The 20,069-nt window shown below is 37.1% G+C and overlaps 1 protein-coding gene across 8 annotated transcripts in view; it reads right to left on the bottom strand.

Annotated features, from left to right (window-relative positions):
- ZMYM2 (zinc finger MYM-type containing 2) overlaps nucleotides 1-20,069 on the bottom strand; it is a 128,938-nt gene that overhangs the window by 62,361 nt on the left and 46,508 nt on the right. For 7 of the 8 annotated variants that reach the window (XR_002726044.2, XM_023190605.1, XM_023190602.1 and 4 more), the window contains 4 exons: nucleotides 18,963-19,248; nucleotides 16,557-16,722; nucleotides 15,211-15,423; nucleotides 1,852-1,923 (listed from right to left, as the gene is read on the bottom strand). Coding sequence is in view for 7 of the 8 variants with exons in the window: in XM_023190605.1 (XP_023046373.1) it covers nucleotides 1,852-1,923; nucleotides 15,211-15,423; nucleotides 16,557-16,722; nucleotides 18,963-19,248 (737 nt within the window). In the remaining variant the exon portion in view is untranslated. The remainder of the gene's footprint in view (nucleotides 1-1,851; nucleotides 1,924-15,210; nucleotides 15,424-16,556; nucleotides 16,723-18,962; nucleotides 19,249-20,069) is intronic. The other variant, XM_023190606.1, reaches the window with a different exon arrangement.

The raw sequence follows: 20,069 nt of genomic DNA, 5'->3' as shown, positions 1-20,069 counted from the left end.
ACACACACACACACAATGGTTTTCAAACTCTACACACAAGGTAGCACAGAACTGTATACCTAAGAAAAGGGAAACAAATCAAGTGAGTCCTGTGGCTACCAAAGCTTGAGGCCTAGAAATAGCTGGGGGAAGGGGAGGTTAACAGAGCCTACTTACTAGTCAAACTGAGCGGAGGAAACACAAGGCTTTCAAGGCAGGTAGAATTTGGGAAACAGAGTACTGACGATGATGGAGCTACACCAAAAAGCTCTGATGTTAAAAATACGTCTACAGACGTATTTTGGCTGAAAACTGATCTGTGCATTTGTGAGATGAAAGCACCTATGGCCAGAGAAAGAACCCCAGAACCACAAGAAAGCATTAGGCTAACAATTCCCGAAGAACACACGTGGCCAGGAGCACTCTGTATTGCTACCTGTTCAAGAGCGGGATGACCCTGCAATACAGGGAAGACCCAGATCTCTCCAGGTATCGTCACGGGAGTATGAATAAAGAGCCCCAGACTACAGTTTGCTCTACCAAAGAATTTTCAAAAACTTAAAAGCAAGCCTCAAAAGGATCCAAATAAATCGAGGTTAATTTGACAGCACGCCATGCCAGAACAAAGTCCAACAAAACACTGAAAATAATACAACAAAATTCAGCAACCAATAATGTAAAATTCACAATATTCTGAATCAAACTTAAAAATGACAGGCATTTTCTCAAAAAAAAAAAAAAAAAAAAAGCAGGAAAAAATGACTCATTACCCGGAAAAAAAAAAAAAAAACAATCAAACTATAGAAACAGATCTAGAAATGACAGATACGAAAACAGTAGGCAAAGATGTTAAAAGAACAATATAAATATGCTAATATATTAAAATATTAGTAGAAGAAAACATGAACATAATTAGGCAGGAAATAGAAGACACAAAAGAGACCCAAATGGAACTTTTAGAGATGAAAAACATAACATCTGAAAAAATATGCTGCATGGTATTCACAGGTGATTTTAAAAGATCAGCAAACTTAAAGATATAGCAATAGAAACTTTCCAAAATGGAGTACAGAAGGAAAAAAAAGACTAGGGTAAAACAAACAATACAAATAGAAACAACAATGCCAAACAGATACAAAACAATATAAAAACAATACAAAAAAAAAGCCTCGGTGACTGGGAAAGTGGCAGGAATATATCTGGAATTGGAGTCTCAGAAGAAGAGGGTTGGGGAAAGGCCTAAAAAATATATTTAAATAAATAATGGCCTATGATCCTGTATTGGATTCTAGACAAGAAGTAATTGTTTTTCATTTGTTGTAAGGGACATTAATGGACAAAATTTGAATAAGCTCTACTGACTAACTTGATAACAGTTTACTGATGTAAATTTCATTATCTTGATAACTGTACTACAATTAAAAGTCTTCCTAATTTTAAACACTTATTACTCATTACTAATTCATGTATCTGGATTAACAGAAATACAGGCTTAGAAATTTTTTTGAAAGGGTCTTTTTTTTTAACTTTTCAGGTAGGCACAAAAGAGAGGATTTTTATATCCCATTATCAAATGCCTACTGTGTAAAAGGTATTGTGCACTAAAAAAATTATATCTGAAAATAATTTCCTAAGAACATAAATATCTAAAGACAAATGAGCATATCACAAGAAAATACATGTAAAAGTAGTGAAATTAGAAACCTATCTATGTCTTGGAGATAAAGAAAACATTCATCATTTGATACAATTTAAGTTTGGAAATTTTAATATATTTCAAATTGCACAAGATTTTTCAGATACATATTAATGACAGTAGTAGCAGTGCTCAAAAATGTTAAGGCCTTGAACTCCATTTACATTCCTGCTCACCTCAGGCTGCATTAAGAAAGAGTCCTGCATGTGATCTCGAACCTCCTTCAGGAAGCTTGGATGGCTACCTACCTAAAAAAAAGATTTTAAAAGACTTTATAAACACACATAAAGAACAGGTGCTAGATTGAAAGGTAAATAAGCATTATGTGAAAGTTGCTTCTCAATTATATTTTGTGACTTACAAACTCATTCCAACTTTTAAAAGTGTCTGTCCTGTTCCCACTACTGTTGCCCAACTTAAAGAATTATCAAATAATTATATCTTAGAAAAAACGGTATAATGATAAAACAGTAATAATGGGCTAAGGAATTAAAGATAGACACTTAGATCTGACTCACCTCTAATTTCTGAGAAAAATCACTTCTAATTTGGAGTGTTCTAAGATCTCTTTAAAACCTATTAAACTCCAACACTTACAACGAAACTCAAAGCTTCCTAAATTAAGTCATTTGGAGATTACACAGCTACAATTTCTACCATATGCAAAACGGACTGAGAATTTTTTTTTTTTTTTTTTTTTTTTTTGAGATGGAGCTTTTGCTCTGTCGTCCAGGCTGAAGTGCAGTGGCATGATTTCGGCTCACTGCAACTTCCGCCTCCTGGGTTCAAGCGATTCTCCCACCTCAGCCTCCTGAGTAGCTGGGATTATAGGTGCCTGCCACCACACCTGGTTAGTTTTTGTATTTTTACTAGAGACAGTGTTTCATCATGTTGGCCAGGCTGGTCTCGAACTCCTGACCTCAAGTGATCCGCCCACCTCGGCCACCCAAGTGCTGCGATTACAGTCATGAGCCCGGCATGTTTGAGAAATTCTTTTGAAAGCACATATGACAGCTTCCAGAATATAATACAAATATATATCCTTACTCCTCGCACAAAATTTTTAAAAGACATGCTTCCTGCTTTCCATGAAAGTCAAAATACTATGCTAGAAAAGGAAAACTACTGAAAGGCATGGGGCAAGCGTTATACAGTCTCCACCACCAGGATCTAGATTATTAACTAAGTGTATCAATACACTTCAGAAACTAATTGAGCAACAAGAGCACAGATGAAAACAACAAAAGGCAGCTCAGTTCATTGTTACAGACAAAGGTCAAAGGCGGTGAGTGCAAAGGAAGGAAGGATTATGATACAAGTTTAGCTCCCAGGCTGCAGAAAAAGAAGACATTCACTCTAGCATCTCATGTAGTTGTCTCCAAACACATCCGATTGGGTCTCTTTATCAGTAAAATAGTAGGGCAGGGACTCCCACCTATTTATTAACTAATGAATTATGAACATACAGTATGTAATTATAAAACATGCAAGTAATGTTAAAGAATAAAAGAAGAAACACTATTTTAAATAATTTTTATTTATTTAACAATAGTACAAAGAACATTTTCTCTATCCACTGGAGTAGAATCATTTGGTGTCAGTAGAGGTTATGTGGGGAACAGTATAAGGAACTCCTACTTCTCTAGTCAGGGTAGTATCAGCTAATGTCCAGAAAGGAACCAGAACTCCCATATCCACTCAGCAATAACCAACTGCTTCTCCTCCACAGATGCAGAGAGGCCAAGTAGAGGCTGACCTTTCATCTCCACTTGGCAATAACACAGCACTCAAAATGTTCAAGTTTCAAATAAAAAAATCATTTATCATGCCAAACACCAGGAAAACTGTAATTTAAATAGAAAAGGACAATCAACAGATGCCAATACCAAAATTACAGAGATACTAGAAATATCTGACAAAGATTTTAAAGCAATCATCATAAAAGTGCTCCAACAACCAACACACATGCACTTAAAAACAAATGAACACACAGAAACTTCTAGAAAATAAATAGAAGCTATAAAGAATAAAATGGAAAGAAACAGTGAACAGGAAGATAGAATTATAGTACCCAACCTGAAAAACAGACTGGGTGGGAGGAAAAGTAAAACAGAGCCTTAGGGATCTGTAGGCTGGTAACAAAATTAAAAAAAATAAAAATAAAAAAAAAAATAAAGTAACATTCATGTCATTGGAGTCCCAAAGGGAAAGGAAAAAGAAGACAGAGTTAGAAGTCCTCCAAAAACACTACTGTTTTAAACGTCTCAAATTTAGCAAAAGACATAAATCTACAGATAGAAGGTTAGCAAACACTAGGAAGGATAAAACCCAAAGAAACACCAAGATACACAAAATTTAAATTTCTGAAAACCAAAGACTAAAAAATCTTGAATCTGGCAAGAGAAATGACACACCTGTAGGGGAAATACAGTTGAAATAGCAGCCTAGAGAAACAGTAAGACAACAGTTCCTCTGCTCCACAGACCCTAATCCCATTCACACAAAAAAGGCCAATTAGCCTAGACTTCCACCCTGGCCTGGCTACAACGTGATGCCTCACCCCAGCACCCTAGCAATGGTAAAGTCAGAACAGGCCAAGCAGGAAACTTGAACTTCCACCCCACTGGGTGGTAATTAGACAACTTAACCACCTCCACCCTGAGGAGGTCTGACCTAGCACAAAGCCAGAACTTTTACCAACGACTTGCAGTAAAGAGGCCAAGACTGACATCACAGAATCTGAGGAGCAGTAAAGGAAAGAATGAAGAAAAGTAAGCAAAGGCCTAAGGGGCCCATGGAATAAGATCAAACAGACCAACATACACTTTATGAGAGTTTCAGAAGAAGAGAAAGGGGCAAAAGATTATTTGAAAAATTAATGGCTAAAAACTTCCCATATTTGATAATAGACACAAATCTACAAATCTAATAAACACAACAAATTACACGTAGGATAAACTCAGACACATACAATAAGACATACTATAATCAAACTGTTAAAAGACAAAGAAAATCTTGAAAAAAACAAGACAGAAATGGTTCAGCACAAGAAATTCTCAATGAGATTAACCATCAATTTCACAAAAGAAACAACCATGGAGGCCAAAAGGCAGTGGAATAACATTTAAAATAATGGAGAAAAAAAGTTTTCAAACAAGAATACTATATCCAGCAAAACTATCATCCAAAACTGAAGGAAAAGTAAAGACACACAGATAAAAGGTGGAGGGAGTTTGCTGCCACTAAATCTACCCTACAAAACAAATGCTAAAGGGAGTCAAAGCTTTTTATTGAAATGGAAGTACACTTGACCCAATCTTTAGTAAATATACGGGAGAATACAAAACAAGTATAATTGTATTTTTGGTTTATAAATCCACTTTTTATTTCCTACACGATTTTAAAGACAAATATGCACACAAAATTATAAATCTATATTACTGGGAATACAATGTTTAAAAACGTAATTTATAACAAAAAGAGGGAACAGATATATAGGCGCAGCATTTTTAAAAGCTAATTAACTTGTTATAAGTTCACATTAGATTGAATTGTAGGATGTTATATGTAAAGCCTCCCTGACAGTAACCACAAATAATATACTTTAAAATAATATAAAGACAATGAGAAGGAAATAAAAACAGTGCCACTACAATCAACTAAACATAAAAGGCTGTAATGCAGGAAATGAGATACCAAAAAAAAGGTATAGAATATACCGAAGAAAAAAATAGGAAAATAGCAGAAATAAATCCTTCCTTAATGGTAATTACGTTAAGTGTACATGGATCAAATTATCCAATTAAAAGCCATCATTTTTTTCCTATTCTGTCAATTTCTGCCTTTTGATTGGATAATTTGATCCATGTACATTTAATGTAATTACTGATAAGGAAGGATTTATTTATCGAAAGATACAAACAGGTCAAAAGTAAAAGGATGGAAAAAGACACTCCATGCAAATAAACAGTAACTAAGAGAGTTGGGGTTGCCATATTAATATAAGGCAAAAAGAGCCCTTATGTGAAAAACTGATACAAGAGACAGAAAAAGAATACATACTGAACAAAAGGTCTATTTACCAAGAAGATATAACAAAAATAAACGTATACATAGCAAATATCAAAACCCCCAAAATACATTTAAAAAATTAACAGAAGTAAAAGGAGAAACAGACAGTAACGGAGGTAGAAGCACATAACTGTACAATAATAGTTGGAGACATCAATACACCATTTACAATAGTGGACAGACCATCTAGACACAATTTCAACTAAGTAAAGACAGATCTTGAACAACAATATAAACCAACTAGAGTTATTAATAACAAACATATATTGAGTATTCTTGCCAACAACAGTAGAATAAACATTCTTCTCAAATGCACATGGAGCAATTTCCAGAATGAACTACGTTAGGCCGCAAAAAAAGTCTCAATAAATTTTTGAAGACTGAAATCACACAGAGTATTTTTCCAATGAGCAATGGAATAAAACTAGAAATCAGTAATAGAAGGAACACTTAGAAAATTCACAAATATGGGGATATTAAACTATACACTCTTAAACGTGGCTCAAAGAAGAATTCACAGGAAACTTTTAAATACTTAGACATGAGTGAAAACAAAACTAAAAGAATACCAAAAGTTATGAGATGCAGCTTAGTGATCCGAGAAAAATTTATTTACAATTGTAAATGCTTATGTTTAAAAAAAAAAAAGCCCAGCACAGTGACTCACACCTATAATTCCAGCACTTTGGAAGGCTGAGGCGGGCAGATCACCTGAAGTCAGGAGTTTGAGACTAGTCTAACATGATGAAACCCCAACTCTGCTAAAAATACAAAAATTAGCCAGGTGTGGTGGCAAATGCCTGTAATCCCAGCTACTCAGGAGGCAGATGCAGGATAATCACTTGAACCTGGGAGGTGGGGGGTGCAGTGAGCTAAGTCCAGTCTGGGCGATAGAGTGAGACTAAGGAAGGAAGGAAGGAAGGAAGGAAGGAAGGAAGGAAGGAAGGAAGGAAGGAAGGAAGGAAAGAAAGACGAAAGAAAGAAAAAGAAAAGAAAGAAAGAGAGAGAGAGAGAGAAAGAAAGAAAGAAAGAAAGAAAGAAAGAAAGAAAGAAAGAAAGAAAGAAAGAAAGAAAGAAAAAAGATCAAGTAAATAACTTAACTTCTCACCACCTTGAGGAAAAAGATGAGTTCACTATACCCAAAGCCAGCAGAAGAAAGGAAATAATAAAGATTAGAGCAGAGAAAAATAGAACAGAAAAAGTGAGAGAAACAAACCAAAAAGTTGGTTATTTCAAAATATCAAGAGAATAGACACAAAGAATAAAATACGGAAGGGAGACATTACTACTGGCATTCCTGAAATAAAAAGTGGTACAAGAAAATGCTATGAACAATTGTACATCAACAAATTACATAGCATAGATGAAATGCACAAATTCCTAAAAACACACAAACCACCAAAACTGACACAAGAAGACACAGAAAATGTGAACAGACATATAACAAGAGACTCAGTTATCAAAAACGTCCTGGCCCGGCATGGTGGCTCATGTCTATAATCCCAATATTTGGGAGGCTGAGGTGGGTGGATAGTGAGGTTAACAGATCGAGATCATTCTGGCCAACATGGTGAAACCCCATCTCTACTAAAAATTCAAAAATTAAGTGGGCATGGTGGCATGTGCCTGTAGTCCCAGCTACTCAGGAAGCTGAGGCAGGAGAATTGTTTGAACCCAGGAGGCAGGAGTTGCAGTGAGCCAAGACTGTGCCACTGCACTCCAGCCTAGGCGACAGAGTGAGACTCTATCTCACAGACAAACAGTCCCAAAAAAGAGAAGGTCAAGGTCAGATGACTTCACAGGTAAATTCTACCAAACATTTAAAGAATTAACACCAATTCTCATGCTTCCAAAAATCAGAAGATACAAGATATCTCACCCACCCTATTCTATGACGCCAGCATTACCCTCATTCCAAAGACAGATAAAGACGTCAAAAGAAAGAAAATCAAAGACCAGTATCCCACAAGAATACAGATGCAAAGATCCTCAACAAAGTACTACTAAACTGAATTCAATATATTAAAAAGAGTATACACCACAATCAAGTGGAGATTTATCCCAGTAAAAGTGTGGTTCAACATAAAGAAATCAATGCATGTAACATATCACATAAATAGGAGCAAAGATAAATACCACATGATCATCTCAAAGGATGTAGAAAAAGCATTTGAAAAATTCACCTTGGCCGGGCACGGTGGCTCACGCCTGTAATCCCAGCACTTTGGGAGGCCGAGACAGGTGGATCACGAGGTCAGGAGATCGAGACCATCCTGGCTAACACGGTGAAACCCCGTCTCTACTAAAAAATACAAAAACAAAAACTAGCCGGGCGAGGTGGCAGCGCCTGTAGTCCCAGCTACTCGGGAGGCTGAGGCAGGAGAATGGCGTAAACCCGGGAGGCGGAGCTTGCAGTGAGCTGAGATCCGGCCACTGCACTCCAGCCTGGGCGACAGAGCGAGACTCCGTCTCAAAAAAAAAAAGAAAAAGAAAAAGAAAAATTCACCTTATGATTAAAAAAAAAACACTGAATAAAAAAAGTAATACAAAGAAACTACTTCAACATACTAAAAGCCATACATTCTAACATCAGACTCAATGGTAAAATAATTCTTTTCCTCTAAGATCAGCAACAAGGATGCCCACTTTCACCACTTCTATTCAGCAGTATCGAAAGTTATAACCACAACCCTTAGTTAAGAAATAGAATGCATCCAAATTGGAAAGAAAAGGTAAAACTACCTCTATTCACAGATGACATGAAACTCATAAAGCTAGTAGAGCTAACAAATTCAGCAAAGTTGCATAGTACATGATTAATGTACAAAAATCAGATGTGTTTCTATACACTAGTAATGTACAATCTGAAAAGGAAATAAAGCAAATCCACTAGAAATAGCATTAAAAGAATAAATATCTAGGAATAAAAGCAGCAAAAGAGGTGAAGACTTGTACACTAAAAACCACAAAAGACTGCTGAAAGAAATTAAAGAAGATATAAATAAATGGTATGTCTTCATAAATAAATGCCATTTTCACAGATAGAATAACTTACTACTGCTAAGATGCCAATACTACCCAAAACAATCTAAAGATTCAATGCAATTAATATAAAAATTCCAACAAACTCTTCTGTAGAAATAGAAAAGCCCATCTTCAAATTCATATAAAGTTAGAATGGGTTCAGAATATTCAACCAATCTTGACAAAAAACAAAGTTGGAGAACTCACATTTCCTGATTTCAAAACTTAGAACAAAGACACAGTAATCAAAATAGTATGGCACATATGATCTCTGGCCAATTAATACTTGACAAGTGTGATAAGTCCACTCCATGTAGAAAGAATAACCCCTTCAACAGGTGGTCGTGGGAAAACTGGATTCCAGTACAAAAGAATGAAGTTAGATCCCCGCCTCACATAATAAACAAAAATAAATTAAAAAGGATCAAATACCTAATTAAGAGCTAAATTCATAAAACTCTTACAAGAATCTGTAGAGGTAAACCATGACCTGGGATTTGGCAACAGATTCTTAAATGACACCGAAAGTACAACCAAAAGAAAAAAAATGGGTAAAGCAAAATTTAAAACTTCCGGCTGGGTGTGGTGGTTCACACCTGTAATCCCAGCACTTTGGGAGGCTGAGAAGGACAGATGACTTGAAGTTAGGAGTTCGAGATCAGTCTGGCCAACCTGGTGAAACCCCGACTCCACTAAAAAAATTCAAAAATTAGTTAGACATGGTGGCCTATGCCTATAGTCCTAGCTACTTGGGAGGCTGACGCAGAAGAATCACTTGGACCAGGAGGCAGAGGCTGCAGTGAGCTGAGATCGCACTATCACACTCCAGCCTGGGCTACAGAGCAAGATCCATCTCAAAAAAAAAAGACCGGGTACGGGGCTCACATCTGTAATTTCAGCACTTTGGGAGGCCGAGGCAGGAGGATCACTGAAGGTCAGGAGTTCGAGACCAGCCTGGCCAACATGGTGAAACCCCATCTCTACTAAAAGTACAAACATTAGGCCAGGCACTGTGGCTCAGGCCTGTAATCCTAGCACTTTGGGAGGTCAAGGCAGGTGGCTCACTTGACTTCTGGAGTTTGAAACCAGCTTGGCCATCAAGGTGAAACCCCATCTCCACTAAAAATACAAAAAATCAGCTGGGCATGGTGGTGTGTGCCTGTAATCCCAGCTTCTCGGGAGGCGAAGGCAGGATAATTGCTTGAATCCAGGAGGTGGAGGTTGCAGTGAGCAGAGACTATGCCACTGCACTCCAGCCTGAGCAACAGAGCAAGACTCCATCTCAAAAAAGAAAAAAATACAAAAATTAGGGATGGTGGCACACACTTGTAACCCCAGCTACTCGGGAGGCTGAGGCAGGAGAATCGCTTGATCCCAGGAGGCAGAGGTTGCAGAGAGCCAAGATTGTGCCATTGCACTCCAGCCTGAGTGACAAAGCAAGACTCCTTCACCCCAAAAAAAATAAATAAATAAAAATAAATAAAACTTCTGCAAATCAAAGGACATTATTGAGAAAGTAAAATAAAAACCTACATAACGGATGACAGTATTTGCAAAACATATACAGAATGAGCAACCCAAATGCAAAAAATCTGAAATGCTCTAAAACCCAAAACTTTTCAATTACCAACATGATGCTCAAAGGAAATGCTCATTGAAGCATTTTGTATTTTGGATTTTTCAGAATTGGATTATTTGAATGTAAGTATAATGTAAATATTCTAAAATCTGAAAAACCTAAAATCTGAAACACTTTGGACCCCAAGCATTTCAGGTAAGGGATACTCAAACAGTACATGATATAAAGAACTCCGTCAACTCAAGAACAAAAGTACAAAAGGATACAAAATTATAGCTACATAGGAGGAGTAAGTTCTATGGTTCCATAGCACTATAGAATGAATACAGTTAACAATTATTATTGGATAGATTCAAAAGGCTACAAAAGAGAGAATTTTGAATGCTCCCAACATAAAAAAAACAATTTTGGGGTGATGGCTATCCTAATTACCCTGATTTGAACATTCCACATTTTATACACGTATAAAAACATCACTCTACCCCTACGTATATACAAGTATTACATATCAACTAAAAATAAAAGAGGGCCGGGCGCAGTGGCTCACACCTGTAATCCCAGCACTTGGGGAGGCCGAGGAGGGCGGATCATGAGGTTAGGAATTTGAGACCAGCCTCACCAACATGGTGAAATCCTGTCTCAACTAAAAATACAAAAATTAGTGAGGTGTGGTGGCACAAACCAGTAACCAGCTACTCAGGAGGCTGAGGCAGGAGAATCGCTTGAACCCAGGAGGCAGAGGTTGCAGTCAGCCAAGATCTCACTGCTGCACTCCAGCCTGGGCAAAAGAGGGAGACTCTATCTCAAAAACAAACAAAAAAAAAAAAGAGAGAGAGAGAGAGAGAAAAGAACAAAACTACAAAACCCAATTCAAAAACAGAGAGAGGACTTGAACAGACAGATACTTCTCCAAAGATGATACATTAATGGCCAACAAGCAAATGAAAAATTGCTCATTGGCCAGGCACGGTGGCTCACACCTGTAATCCTAGCACTTTGGGAGGCCGAGGCAGGCAGATGGCTTGAGCTCAGGAGATCGAGACCAGGCCTGGGCAACATGGTGAAACCCTATGCCTCCAAAAAATACAAAAAATTAACCAGGCATAGTGGCCTATGCCTGTGGTCCGAGCTACTTGGGAGGCTGAGACAGAAGGATCCCTTGAGCCCAGGAAGCAGAGGTTGCAGCGAGCCAAGATTGTGCGCCTACACTCCAACCTGGATAATACAGCGAGACTCTGTCTCAAAAAAAAAAAAAAAACACACAACAAAAGCAAAATTGCTCATTGTCATTGGTCATTAGGGAAATGCAAATCAAAACTATGAGATACCACCGCACACATACTAAGATATCTACAAGAAAAATCAAAAGCTTAAAACACAGAACATAACAAGTGTGGCAAAGATACATAGAAAATAGAAACCTTGTACATTGCTGTTGAGAACATAAAATGGTACAGTTGCATAAAATAGTTCGACAATTCTTCAAAAGGTGAAACACAGAATTACCCTATGACTGAGCAAATCCGCACTCATCCAAAAGAATGGAAAATCAGGATACTTATATCAAATTTATACACCAACATTCACTGCAGCATTATTCACAATAGTCAAAGGTGGCAACAACGCGACATCTATCATAGGGGCAACAAATTGATAAACAGAATGTGGCATATACATATAATGAATATTATTCAGCCATACAAAGTAACGATGTTCTGATCATGGCTATACTATGGATGAAACTGAAAGCATTATGTTTCAGCTTTCAGGTAAAATAAGCCAGATACAAAAAGACAATATTATATAATTTCACTTATATGAATATCTAGGATATACAAATTCATAGAGACAGAAAGTACTAAGTTACTAAGGACTGGGACAGAAAAAAATGGGAGTTATTGGCTAATGTCACAGTTTTTGTATGGCATGATGAAAAAGTTTCAGAAGTAGAGTCAATGGTGGCATAACATTGTAAATGTAACTAACGCCACTCACTTATATACTTAAAAATACTTAAAACTGCAAATTTTATGTTACATATACTCTACCACAATGTTTAAAAAACTTACGAGTTACTTTCCTTTTTATGCTCTGGAATTGTTTAAATAACACTGAGATTTTCTTGTTTAAATTTGATGGAATTCCCCTATGAAAACATCAGAGCCTGGCCCTTGTTGTGGGGTAGTACTTTAATAATTATCTCTATTTCATCTACAGAAATTTGTCCACTTAATTTTATCTGCTCTGAAGTCCAGTTGGGGAAATTATATTTTCACAGGAAATTACTCAATCTAGGTTCAATATTTTTATATAGGGCTATACAAATTAGTTCTTATGACTGATTTTTGTCAAGTTCTTTTGTTTTCATGCTCATGTCTACCTTGTCATTTCTTATTTATGTATTTCTGTTTTGAAAACTCTTTTCCTGATTGAATTAACAATTGGGTATTTTTTCCCTGGTTTTTCAAAGACCTGATTTTTCAAAGAGGCAACATTCTGAACAATGTTAACGCTATTTTAAATTCCTAATTAGTTTCTCCTTTTATCTTTATTTCCTTTCTTCTCTTTTGTTTCAGCTTATTTTCCTTTTTCCAGCTTTTTCAGTTGACTATTTAATTCATTTATTTTCATTTTTACTGCTGTAAGTATATGAGGAAATGAATTTTCCTCTGGACATTTTTATAAAGCAAATGTAACACTGATACCTTAAGAAGGCACAAAAAAAAAGGACATTACAGACCCATTTTACTTATAAATATCAATGCAAACGTACCAAATAAAGTATTAACCATCAGAATGTACGCATATTTTTGAAAAAATAATTATCTGGCATGGGTTTATTCTAGGAATACAAGGATGGCTCAATAGATTAGGAAATCTACTAATATGGCAGTGCCACCTCTTATCCTTGAGAGATATATTCTGAGGCTCCCAGTGGATGCCTGAAACCTTTGATACTACATCTTTTCCTATAGACACATACCTACGATAAAGTTTAACTTCTAATTAGCCACAGCAAGAGATTAACAACAACTGGCCGGGAATGGTGGCTCACGCCTGTAATCCCAGCACTTTGGAAGGCCAAGGTGGGCAAATCACTTGAGGTCAGGAGTTTGAGACCAGCCTGGACAACATGGTGAAACCCAGTTGCTACTAAAAATACAAAAATTAGTCAGGCATGGTGGCACGCGCCTGTAATCCCAGCCACTCATGAGGCTGAAGCAAGGAGAATCATTTGAACCCAAGAAAAGTAGATTGCAGTGAGTTGAAAATTGCACCACTGCACTCCAGCCTGGGCAACAGAGCAAGACCCTGTCTCAAAACAAAACAAAAAACAACAATTATAGTTAGTTATAATTAATCTCTTTCAAATTATCTTATTGTAGTCTACTCACCTACAATTAATTACTTTTTGAAATTATCTTATTGTAGTCTACTCACCTATTTGGGAACTGCAGCTGACTATGAGTAATTGAAATCACAAAAAAACAAAACCTTGCGTGAGAAAGGACTACTATATAATTCACACCTTAATAAATCTGAGGCCAGGCGTGGTAGCTCATGCCTGTAATCCCAGCACTTTGGGAGGCCGAGGAGCACAGATCACTTGAGCTCAGGAGTGTGAGACCAGCCTGGTCAACATGGTGAAACCCCATCTCTAGTAAAAATACAAAACTTAGCTCAGCGTGGTGGTACACGCCTGTAATCCCAACTACTCAGGAGGCTGAGGCAGGAGAATCACTTGAACCCAGGAAAGAAGTTGCAGTGAGCCAAGATCACGCCAATGCACTCCAGCCTGGGCAACAGAGCGATACTCGTCTTAAAAAAAAACTAAAAAGGAAGAAAGTTCATAAAACCTTCTCCACAGACAACGAAAAGATCTTTAAAGCAATAATTTCTGATAAAACACTTCATAAATTTATGAAGACTGAAATCACACAGATTATCTTTCCAATGAGCAATGGAAAAAAACTAGAAATCAGAAAGTCCTTAAAATAACATTAACCTGGACAGGTGCAGGTGGCTCATGCCTGTAATCCCAGCACTTTGGAAGGCCGAGGCAGGTGGATCACCTGGGGTCAGAAGTTTGAGACCAACCTGGCTAACATGGTGAAACCCCGTTTCTACTAAAAATACAAAAAAATTAGCTGGGCATGGTGGCGCATGCCTGTAATCCCAGCTACTTGGGAGGCTGAGGCAGGAGAATCACTTGAACCTGGGAGGCAGAGGTTGCAGTGAGCTGAGATCACGCCACTGCACTCCAGCTTGGGAAAGAAGAGCAAAACTCTGTCCCAAAAAAAAAAAAAAAAAAAAAAAAAATTAAGCTTAAAATTATATATAATCAATATGACTTCAAAGCTGAGCTTTAAAAGTTTGAAAAATATTTGCAGACCCTCTCCAACTCCCAAAATGGAAATAAATTCAAAAGAGAAATCACTCTGATAGCATTTACCATTATATGTAAAATATTAAAATTACTGCCAATAATCTACATACAGAGATGTTCCATAAGAATGGAGTTACATCCTAATAAACCCGTTCTAAGTTGAAAAGACCAAGGTCAAAGGTGCATTTTAAGACATTTCCAACTTACAACGGGTTTACCCAGACTTAACTCCATCATTATATCTTGGAAATGACCTACCTCAAATGAATAAATACAGATGGTCCCTGACTTACGACGGTTCAGCTTTAACGGTACAAAGCAATATGCATTCAGTATGCTCCATGATATGACAACAATTGAATTAAATGAAATTCTAAGATAAATCCGGTTAATAAACACTGTTAGAGTAGAAGTATTACCACAGTTTCAAGCACATTCTAAAGAACGCCCAATTCTGATTAGAACATGAATTACCTGTTTGTATTCACTGACACAACTTTGACAGCAAAATCTTTTCTGTTGACCATCAATCACCAGAACATTATTTCCAGCACCTTTACTGGGCAAGTACTCCCCACACTGTTCACAGCAATTCATTATTAAACCATTGGCCATTCTGTATCTATTAAAGCAGTGGTCACTGCACAGCTTATGAGTCATATTTTTAAAGCTGACTTCATGGCGAATCTAAAAGAAAAATAAACAAAATCTTACAAAACAGATAAATCTGACAAGTAGCTAAATAATAAAGCATTCTGAACAGAAATAAGCACGTCCCAATAAGGCTTGTTTGGAGAAAAGGAAAAATGATACTTTTTTTTTTTTTTTTTTAAGACAGGGTCTCGCTTATCACCCAGGCTGAAGTACAGTGGCACCATCAAAGCTGACTGCAGCCTCAATCTCCTGGACTCAAGCAATCCTCCTACCTCAGCCTCCTGAGTAACTGAGACTACAGACACACAACCACACCCAACTAATGTTTTTTCTTTTAGGTACAGATAGGGTCCCACTATGCTTCCCACTCTGATTTCAAACTCCTGGCCTCAAGTGATCCTCCCACCTTGGCTTCCCAAAGTGCTAGGATTATACAGGTGTGAGCTACTGGGACTGGCCCCATTCTCATAATTATTTAAATTGGTTTTATACACACAGGAACACATGTATGGCACTGAAAAAAAGAAAAAACCATCAGTGACATCACTACAAACTTCTCTAGAGGTATCAGAAGATGACAGAAAACCAGGTTTCGGTAGTGGTGATATTAAACTCCACAGACTAAAAATCTTTAGACCAATTTTTAAAAACTATAAATAAAGTACATTTCTCTAGAAAAATGAGGAGGGGAGAACCATTATAAATCATTCAAATGACTTATATATAAACAGATTACTTTTTATTTAATACAATATTAATAATGTGAGGTTATCAAAAAATATTCCAATTATTCTACTTCTCAGCAAAATTATTTGTAGTATTTCTTGTGTAGTCTGCCTGCTTGTTTAAATAAATATACTACTAGACAAAAATCAATCTCAACACTATGGTTCTGTCTTTGAGCGCTCCCAATCTCAGGGAAAAAAAGGCACATTAACACAATGATTTTTCCCAAATCATCCTGTGGGAGAATCAGATTATATAAAAGGATATTAATAACTTAAGATCCTATGGGAGAATCAGATTACATAACAGGATATTTATAAGATAGTCTTTATAGATATTCATTTTTAAGGAACTCATAAAAGATTATCTAACAGTTCTTAAATGAACTTTAAAATATTCCTATTTGTTAGAACTAAATGATAAAGTAAAAAAATACCAACCTCAGTTAGTTTACCACAGATTGTACATCTTGATTTATTTAGAGCTCCTTTAGTAGGATTCTGTTTGTCTTCATAGAGAGATAAACAAGATGTACTACAGAATTCCTGGAAGGACTCACTTGAATCCACTTGAGCAACAATGGTTCCTTTCATTGTAGTTATATCTCTGAAAAATAACAGGTACATATTAAAATTCCATTTTAAAAGAAATCAAATATAAGACTCCTAAGTGACATTTTTCATTTCTATAGACTAAGTCCTGCAAATCAAACATCATTCTTGGATCTAATACATCATTTTTATTAGACGTTCTTAATAAAATATGAACTCTTGGAAATAAAGACTGAGCAGAAATATTTTATACTATTAAATCTTTGCCACTACTCAATTTATCTTTAAATTCACTAAAAAGGATTTCAAATATTGGGAAAACTAAAAAAAGAAAAGCTATTATTAGTTACATGGAATTAATGTTAAGGACTAATTCACTGAGGTATACCCTGTTCAGTTCCCTCCCCTGGATAAGTAGAAAGCAAGAGGTATCCAGGTCATAGGAATATGGTATATGTACTAGAGGGATAACTGAACTTAAAATATACCCACACACCCCATCCCCAAATAACCTCACCCAATATTAACATGGCTCTCCAACAGTAAATAGAAATGTCAGAAAATGACAATACTGCCAGGCACGGTGGCTCATGCCTGTAATCCCAGCACTTTGGGAGGCCGAGGCGGGCGCATATCACGAGGTCAGGAGATCAAGACCATCCAGGCTCACACGGTGAAACCCCATCTCTACTAAAAATACAAAAAATTAGCCGGGTGTGGTGGAGGACACCTGCAGTCCCAGCTACTCAGGGGGCTGAGGCAGGAGAATGGCGTGAACCTGGGAGGCAGAGCTTGCAGTGAGCCGAGATGGCGCCACTGCACTCCAGCCTGAGCGACAGAACGAGACTCCGTCTCAAAAAAAAAAAAAAAAAAATGACAATACTGATAACCTTTGAAGTTTTCCTTTTATTCTGATTTTCAAGATCCTACACTGTAGTGTTTAAGTTTACTACTGCAAAGCAATCTGTGCAACAATTGTTTCCGTATTTGAATTTATTAAACATGTACAGAGCACTAAGCCCTTTGTAAAATTCAAGATCTAAATATAGCTTCCCAGAACTGAGCTTCTCCCAGATACGGTGCAGAAACGCCACCAGGCTTTACCTTGCATGTAACATGTCATATTCCAGCTATTTTTAACCAATGAAGCCAGAACAAAAAAGAACAGCAGAAGAGGGCTGGGCATGGAGGTTCACGCCTATAATCCCAGCACTTTGGGAGGTTGAGGTAGGCAGATCACCTGAGGTCAGGAGTTCAAGACCAGTCTGGACAACATGGTGAAACCTCGTCTCTACTAAAAATACAAAAATTAGCTGGGCGTGGTGGCAAAAGTCTATAATCCCAGCTACTTGGGAGGCTGAGGCAGGATAATTGTTTGCACCCAGGAGGTGGAGGACCCGGGAGGTGGAGGCTGTAGTGAGCTGAGATCGCACCACTGCGCTCCAGCCTGGGCTAGAGTGAGACTCTGCCAAAAAAAAAAAAAAAAGAGGCCGGGCGCAGTGGCTCAAGCCTGTAATCCAAGCACTTTGGGAGGCCAAGACGGGAGGATCACGAGGTCAGGAGATCGAGACCATCCTGGCTAACACGGTGAAACCCTGTCTCTACTAAAAAAAAATACAAAAAACTAGCCGGGCGAGGTGGCGGCGCCTGTAGTCCCAGCCACACGGGAGGCTGAGGCAGGAGAACGGCAGGAACCCGGGAGGTGGAGCTTGCAGTGAGCTGAGATCCGGCCACTGCACTCCAGCCTGGACGACAGAGCGAGACTCCGTCTCAAAAAAAAAAAAAAAAAAGAAAAAGAAAAACAAAACAGAAAAAACAGCAGAAGAGAGGATCCTGTCTTTCCAAGGCTGGCTAAAAATTGGTACCTGAGTCTTGAAATACTATTTCTAATGATTTAATGTTCAAAACACACACATATAAAATCCAAAGACTTGCCAATTTTGTAATCTTGATCTGAAGATGGTGTAAAATTTAACCAATTTTAATACAGAATCACGCATAAACTGCTTAGCATTTTTATTTGGCTATAACAACTAATTTCTTCTCATTACTTATGTAAATAAGTATACATTATTACAAAATCAAGGAGTCCAATGGAGATTACAGACAAAATTAATTATAAGGACCTATCTAAATCAACTCCAATGCCTATCCAAACAGGAAGCCTTTTATCCATACGCCACCTGGATTTGACAGGAAAGTTTCCAAAGGTATTACAAATCTGTTTCACTTTTCTTAAAATTTTACACCACCACAATTCAACTACATGGAATTGTGCTGAAAGGTAAACCTTACTTTTTACACATAACACAGAGTTTCTTTGGAGCAGGCTTGTGGGAGAAGGAAGAAAGGCAGGTGGTAGAACAGAAGAGGTGAGCTGATCCTTTTCGCTGATAAGCTGTCTGGCCCTTCTGTAAAGGTTTTTTGCAGTTTGCACAAGTGACTTTAACTGGTTTAGTAGGCTGCTGTTGCGCAGAAGGCTGGAAAATCTGTTTAGGAAGTGAGGCCACTGGTGATAAAGAATCCACTCCTGGTTGTTTCTGATTACGGGGAAATGAAGCTGACTGGGAGATCCAAGAATCTTAAAAACAAAATGCACAAGAAAGAGTAATGAAACAAGTGTTTGTTTATACATATTCAAATTTATATCAGAGAAATATTAACTTTCCATTTTGTACAATTTTCAGATGTTAATGGAACAGCAACATAGCAGAGAGGTTTATAGCACAAGTTTTGGAGTAAGAATGTCACAGTAACAATGCACTATATTCTTTAAAATAGTTAACATTAGATTTTAAGTGTCCTCAGCACAAAAAAATGGTATGTCGGGTAACACACAGCTCAATCTAGCCATTCCCACAATGTGTATCCTCTTCAAAGCAACATATTGCACACAATAAATAAATAAACAAGTTTTGTCAAATTTTTAAAAATTAGTTAAAAGAAAAAAGAATGGTTCACATTCCAGCTCCATCGCTTACAAGATTAGGAAGCTACTTAAATTGTGCCATACTCTTTAGAGCGCTTGAAATGGTTTCAACCTCATGCTAACAGTAAACATTAAATGACGTAAGACATATAATAAAGCCTAATAACTGGCATATAGCAAGTATTAAAAAAATGTCACTAGTTATTAAGCAGGAAGTATTCACGTATTTATAAAATATTACTTTAGGCAAGGAACACATATTTCAACACTAAAGAATAATAAAATCCTAACAAGAACCTTTGACAAATGTAACGCAAGTCTAATAAAGTTTACAATTATTTCCAAGACATGTTTTTAAGAACAGCTTTTCCATATACATGTTTAGTTTCATGGCCTTTAAATATAACACATAATCTCACAGAAAGAGTATTACATAGAAATGATGGAATTACACCAATGTATACAGGCATATC

Source organism: Piliocolobus tephrosceles, chromosome X (genome assembly GCF_002776525.5).
Source record: "Piliocolobus tephrosceles isolate RC106 chromosome X, ASM277652v3, whole genome shotgun sequence".
Lineage (NCBI taxonomy): Eukaryota > Metazoa > Chordata > Mammalia > Primates > Cercopithecidae > Piliocolobus > Piliocolobus tephrosceles.
Note: the sequence above shows the minus strand (reverse complement) of the source record. Positions and strands in the feature narration are given on the sequence as shown.